At 53.8% G+C, this 6,177-nt stretch overlaps 2 protein-coding genes across 2 annotated transcripts; one reads left to right on the top strand and one right to left on the bottom strand.

Moving 5' to 3' along the window:
* The first annotated feature begins 1,283 nt into the window (after nucleotides 1-1,283).
* On the top strand, nucleotides 1,284-3,727 carry LOC120669426. Its single transcript, XM_039949184.1, has 8 exons — nucleotides 1,284-1,289; nucleotides 1,363-1,547; nucleotides 1,642-1,926; nucleotides 2,051-2,109; nucleotides 2,251-2,287; nucleotides 2,419-2,490; nucleotides 2,701-3,037; nucleotides 3,110-3,727. Exons 1-8 carry the CDS (start codon nucleotides 1,284-1,286, stop codon nucleotides 3,533-3,535), a joined length of 1,407 nt encoding a protein of 468 aa, XP_039805118.1. The 3' UTR covers nucleotides 3,536-3,727.
* A 299-nt stretch (nucleotides 3,728-4,026) lies between these two features.
* On the bottom strand, nucleotides 4,027-5,061 carry LOC120669425 (protein STRICTOSIDINE SYNTHASE-LIKE 10-like). Its single transcript, XM_039949182.1, has one exon. The coding sequence runs from the start codon at nucleotides 5,059-5,061 to the stop codon at nucleotides 4,027-4,029; it is 1,035 nt and encodes a 344-aa protein (XP_039805116.1).
* Between the last annotated feature and the right edge of the window lie 1,116 nt (nucleotides 5,062-6,177).

Here is a 6,177-nt window from a genome sequence, read left to right as displayed (position 1 = left end):
TCTATCTTAAGTGTTCTTAATCAGAAGGCTGCCATATGGCCGCCCAAAGTCAATACTCAACCTGCACCATCAACGCCAGCCAATGTTTTGTGTAACTTGTGCGATATGCTGAATGATGTGCAGACCTTGACTGGGTACTCTTGACGATGTCACTGCCTTTGTAAGTAATCGTCGTTGTAAACAATGTGCTACACGTACTCCTGTATCTCCTATTTGTTCCCCAAAAAAAATGTAACATACTTTTTTGATATGAACCGCACAAGAGAGCTGCCAGTTATTATTAAAAAGGGGAAAAAATGGATAGCACACCAGAGCAACAAAGATATACTATGTTTGTATCTAGGATGTTGACGCTCTACATGAACTACAGACAACTCAGGTAGCACCACGTATCAGTAGCTTCTAAATGTTCGATTTGAGATGCTCACACCTATCAGTTCCGCACTGCTAAGCAAACTCCCAAAAATCCTTGAAACATACGGTGGCGTTTGGATCCTCTGATCATGACAAACAGGGAAAGAAAAGATACCTCGGTCACTTGGCGCCTGCAACATGTTCTGTTCCGATTGACCTGACACTTCTTTTTGCTGAGAGGCAGAGGAACATCTGACCTGTGATCTGACACACAGTAACATAGAGGTGTACTAAACTACTGGCAAAAGAATCGTTTAGAGAGAGAAGAAAAACCACTGCCAAACAGGTGCTGTTTTGTATTGTACAACTTGGCAACAGATGAAGACCCGGCCAGCGACTGCATCTCACACGGACACGATCACACCTAAACACCTCGTGCCCATGCATCCACATCCCTGACGACAGATAAAACGCTGCTGCAATTTTCCCCACGACCAGTTCCAATCCGCTTCACCCAGCAGCCCATTGCCGACTCCTAGTTGATTCTCTCATCGTTGCCTCGATCGGACGGTGCTTCGCCTGTGCTGGCAGCCATGGCATCGTCTCGCGGACGCTGTCTCGTAGCCCTGCTCCTCGTCTCTGCTTCCCTCTGCGCCCATGGAGCAGGTAACCTTCTTCGCTTCAAGAACAGCTTGTGATCAAGCGCGTGGTGTGATGGACCAAAGATAGGTGAGCTGACATGGTGACGAACCCGACCATCGATCGGTCGCAGCTGCGGCGTCGGACACGGCCGTGCTGGCGGCGGAGCGGACGCGGCGGCAGGACCCCCTCGACGGGCTCAGGTACTACACCGGCGGCTGGAACATCAGCAACAGGCACTACCTCGCCGTGAGTTCTTGGTTTTTCCTGTCGCCGGCCGGCTGCCGTTCATGCCAGTTCAACTCAAAGCATCCTTTCCTCTGTTCTGATGTTCATGTCGTCCGGCGGCCCGTGTGCTGTTGCGTGCAGTCGGCAGGTTTCAGCGCTGCGCCGGTGTTCTTGCTCGCCGCGCTCTGGTTCGTCGCCGTCGCGGCCGCGGCGCTCCTCGCCTGCTGCTGCCGTTGCTGCCGCGGCGGCGGCAGCAACTACTCCTACTCGCGCCGGGTGTTCGCCATCTCGCTCGTGCTCCTGATCGTCTTCACAGCAGCAGCCGTGTAAGCAACCTATCGATCGATCGATCCCAAGCTACTCGTTCACCGCTGCTGTTCTTCGAAGGTTTCTTATGTGTGGAATCACGGGCTGCTGCAGCATCGGATGCGCCGTGCTGTACGACGGGCAGCGCAAGTTCAACGGCAGCACGACGGGGACGCTGGACTACGTGGTGAGCCAGGCCGACGGCGCGGCGGCGACCATGCGCAACTTCACCGGCCTCCTGGAGACGGCGAAGAGCGCGGGCGGCGGCGTGGCGTCGCTTCCACCCGACGTCGCGCGGACCATCGACGACGTCGCGCGGCGGGTGGACACCGCCTCCGACGAGCTCGCCGCGCGCACGGCCAGAAACTCGCGCAGGATCCGGACCGTGCTGGACACCATGTACGAAACGTCGCCACTGATTCATCGATTGCGGCCTGGATCTTGATGGGCGCGAGATGAACTGAACTCCTGATACCCATCGATGGATGATCCTGACAAATTCCTTCGTTTTACGTGATTGCAGAAAGAAGGTGCTGATCGTTGTCGCCGCTGTGATGCTGGTCCTCGTCTTCCTTGGCTTTGGTGAGCACGAATTGCTCTTACCAAGTCCTCAGCTAAAGGATAAAAAAATGGATCTTTACCTAATCTGCTTGGAATGGCAGCATTGCTTACTTTCTTCAACCTTGAGATTTTTACACAACTTTTCCCATCAATTTGTTGCAGTGTTCTCGTTGACTGGGTTCAAGTCGCTTGTGTACACGTAAGCACACTAGCACACAGCATACAAAGAGCATACATCCTCTTTCTGACTGCAGTTGCTTGAAGGTCATGAACACATTCTTTCAGATTCAGAGATTGGTGTACTAAATTTCAGTTGCTGTATTTTGGCAGAGTGGTGTTTCTTGGATGGATCATAATTACAGCGACACTAATACTGTCTGCCACTTTCCTTCTGCTGCACAAGTTCGTTCTTGTCACTTATATTGTCAATTCACATAAATTTGATGAAATTTCGCATCTCTTTTCCCAGTTCAGTCATATTCCGTTCAAAATTTGAAATGCTTGCTACTTTTTATAGTTGCATTATAGCATAACATTTCCTCGCGCATTTGCATCTCATATCTCTTTGTTACAAGTTACTAAAGCACACTGGGACCTTCGCCCATGTTTCAGCGTGATAGGAGACACCTGCGTCGCCATGGACGAGTGGGTGGTCCAGCCGCAGGGCCACACCGCCCTTGACGACATCCTCCCCTGCGCCGACGCGGCGGTGACGGCGGAGGCCCTGCGCCGGAGCGAGGAGGTCAACTACCAGCTCGTCACCAAGCTCAACGAGCTGGTCTCCAACGTGTCCAACCGCAACGTGCTTCCCCAGGCCGGCCCCCCGCTCTACTACAACCAGTCCGGCCCTCCCGTGCCGCTCCTCTGCAACCCCTACAACGCCGACCTCTCCGGGCGCCGCTGCGCCGCCGGCGAAGTCACCGCCGACAACGCGCAACAGGTGCGTGCGGTGCGGGCGAAGAACCGCCGTTGATGAGATCTTGGTGCCTGACACTGCCGTTCTTGCTTGTGCGCGCATCAGGTGTGGCAGCGGTTCGTGTGCCGGACGGCGGCGGCGCCGGGGTCGGGTTCGGAGGTGTGCGCGACGGTCGGCCGCCTCACGCCGCCGATGCTGTCCCAGATGCTCACCGTGGCCAGCGTGAGCGACGGGCTGCGCCGGCAGGCGCCCGCCCTGCGCGACCTGGCGAGCTGCGCCACCGTGCGCCGCGCGTTCCAGACGATCAGCGAGCGCGGCTGCCCCCCGCTGCGGCGGGACAGCAGCCGGGTGTACCAGGCCCTTCTCGCGGCGTCGGTGGCGGCCATGCTCGCCGCGGCGGCGTGGTTGGCGCACTCCCGGGAGCGGCGGCGGCGGCTCGAGAGCAAGCGGTTCCGGGTGTCGCCGTACAGGCTGCCCATCGAGGAGAAGGTGCTTCTCAACAGCCCGAGGCGGCCGTACAGGCGAGTGTGACACCTTCTGATCATCAGGTCGATCGAGGCCGTTGGAGCAACGGAATTTCACAGGGATTTCATGAGTGACGACGTTGCAGCTCCGGTAGAAATCTGGGGGAAATTCGTGTCCTGGATTGGGGCCTGAAGCCGGATTAGGATGTGTATGTGTACGAAGCAGTTTTAGGAGTACAAATATATACGGTAATCTATGTTCTTGTACTGTGCTATAATATATATAATAATTGATAATACAAAATTAATTTTTGCAAATAAAGTGCCTTCCTCTAACATCGTTCTGCGGCTCAGGATAGGAACGAGAGCGTGGTGTGCGTAAAGAACGGACCAAGCGACCTGATCGCTGCTATGATGTTCAATTAAACACATCACAATTCAGTATCTTTTTATATTAATCAAAGACCAAAACCTCGGTACAAATGTAAACGATATTCCATCAAAAACAAATGTAAACGATACTCTAAGAACTAAATGTATCTTAAACCTAGCTATACTTTATGGGTTAACAATGCCGACGTATGATAACTCTACGGATCCAAGATATATTTTGCCATCATCTCTCTCGACTGCCTCGGTCGGCCTCACATTCTTATGTCCCTTCATCTCTTGAAGCTTTTCACCTTCGGCGCCAATCCTAATGGCGAGCAAGTGTCTATCCAAACCAAACGGAAGCTCAAACTTCTCCCGATGCAGCGCCACCCAGTACCCTCCCTTCCCATCGGGCCTCACATTATCCGGGTATCCTGGCAAATCAGCAAATGGCTCAGACATGTTGGCCTTAGGCCCTCGGATCCAGTACCTCATTAGCTTGCATGGTCCGGTAAGAGCGACAACAAGGTGGGTTCTATCGGCACTGATGGCGATTCCATTGGGGTACGTCACCCCGGACTGGAGCACGGTGACTTGATTAGTTCGTGGGTCGTATTTCATGATGCGTCCAGTCGAGTCTCCTGTCGTGGTGACCATCTGATGTTGCGCTCGTGTATACGTCTTGCTGCTGTCGGTAAAGTAGACATCACCAGTGACCTGGTCGATGTCCACACCGTTCGTGAAGCGCAGCGGCGTACCACCTGCCTCCGTCGCCAGCACCGTCGCCTCCCCGCCGTTTGGCCCGACACGCATCAGACCCATGTAGGCGTCAGCGATGTAGAGGTTCCCGGAGTCAACATGAAACCTCAAGCCGAGCGGTCGGCCACACGAGCTCTCCGTTGCGACCGGTGGGAGGTCGGAGAAGTCGTCGCATTTGTTCTTGGTGTAGCTCGGGCTGTATGCGAACGTCTTCCAGCCGGCGCCCTCGCCGCCGTACTTGAGGATGCGGCCGTCGGAGACGCTAACGTAGGGCCCGGCGCCGTGGCCGTCGAACGCGACGCTCTCGGGGCCGATCGCCATCGTGTCCGGCAGCTCCAGGCGCTGGGGGTTGCTGGCGTCGATGGCCTTGGCTGCGGCGGCCGCAGCGGCTGGGGGCAGGAGCAGCAGGACGGCGGCGAGCAAGGCCGCGAGCAGAAGCAGCTTCGACCTGGTCCGCTTCATGGTTTCTACTCCGGCCGGTGATTTCTGTGTACGAGGTGGTTCTCTCTTCGTACTGTTGGTTGATCGCTGTTACGCTTTGGTTTGATTTGTGGGAGAACGGCGCGTCTGCTTCCCGTTTTATTGGGGGCTTTTTGAGGCGTGAAGTCCGAATCGGCGTCAGAACATGGAGGTGAGCAGACTCCGAGTCTCTCTTCGAAGGGAAAGAGGGAACGGAAACGCAGGCGGACTCCGACTTCGTATCGCACGGGCGGAAACGGCCGACGCAAGCTGATGCAGTTTTCAGGCCGACGATCATCTTCAGTTCTTCACCTTGGCATGTGCTCTCAGCGCCTTCACAAGGGTGATTTCAGTTTTTTAGGATGCGATGCGACGGCCAATTTTTCACGGGTTGTACTGTTGCTTTTTTCTGTAGAAGACTGGGACTGTTAAGTGTCGTCTGTTGAGGGAAACATGCTTGCTTAAATGTAACTTGTGTTTAGTGGATTCTTGCACCTGCATGAAAAGCTGACGATTCTCAGTACATTTGTCTGCCTATAATCGCCAGCCAGGTGAATTTTACTTGCGCAGAGGCCCAGGCCTTCAATTCATCATTTCATTGCCTGCAGGAATATTAAACACAGCTTATTATTTCGTAATGACTGTTCCAGATTTTCAGTCTAGTGGATCCATACAGTAGACCCAGGGCTGAAAAATTCAGGACCAAAGCTGTTACCACTCTCGTTCTGCAGTGTAACCACAACCTGATTTTCCATGAGCGAGACTGAGTAGGACACCATAGTGCGTTGCTTATTATCAGTCTGAATTACTCATCTAATTTTGTCTCCAGTTAATGCCACTGAATGTTGAAAGTAGAGGGGGCGCCCGTAGCTCTTCAGGGTACAAGCTATGGCCTCTTTATCCTATTTGGTTTGCATCTAACATTGCCAGACAGTAGCCAAGCAAATATTTCTGCATGGACCAGATTCTGTTCATCAAATTGGTGGCCATGATTTTGGCCATCAGTGGTCAGAGTAGAGGGCTACAATGAAGTTTTGGCTCCAAACCAAATAGTGGCCAAAGTTTGGCATGACCACCTTGGGCAACTAACGTAACACACACGTGGTTGCATTGTTTCTG

Source organism: Panicum virgatum, chromosome 4N (assembly GCF_016808335.1).
Source record: "Panicum virgatum strain AP13 chromosome 4N, P.virgatum_v5, whole genome shotgun sequence".
NCBI classification, from domain to species: Eukaryota; Viridiplantae; Streptophyta; class Magnoliopsida; order Poales; family Poaceae; genus Panicum; species Panicum virgatum.
Note: the sequence above shows the minus strand (reverse complement) of the source record. Positions and strands in the feature narration are given on the sequence as shown.

Bases quoted from the DNA above. Each gene is read 5' to 3' on its own strand.
- LOC120669426 (XM_039949184.1), top strand. The intron at 1,548-1,641 runs GTAAGCAACCTA...GGGCTGCTGCAG, and splicing joins GTCTTCACAGCAGCAGCCGT to CATCGGATGCGCCGTGCTGT. The intron at 2,110-2,250 runs GTGAGCACGAAT...AATTTGTTGCAG, and splicing joins CCTCGTCTTCCTTGGCTTTG to TGTTCTCGTTGACTGGGTTC.
- LOC120669425 (XM_039949182.1), bottom strand. From the start codon at position 5,061: ATGAAGCGGACCAGGTCGAAGCTGCTTCTGCTCGCGGCCTTGCTCGCC.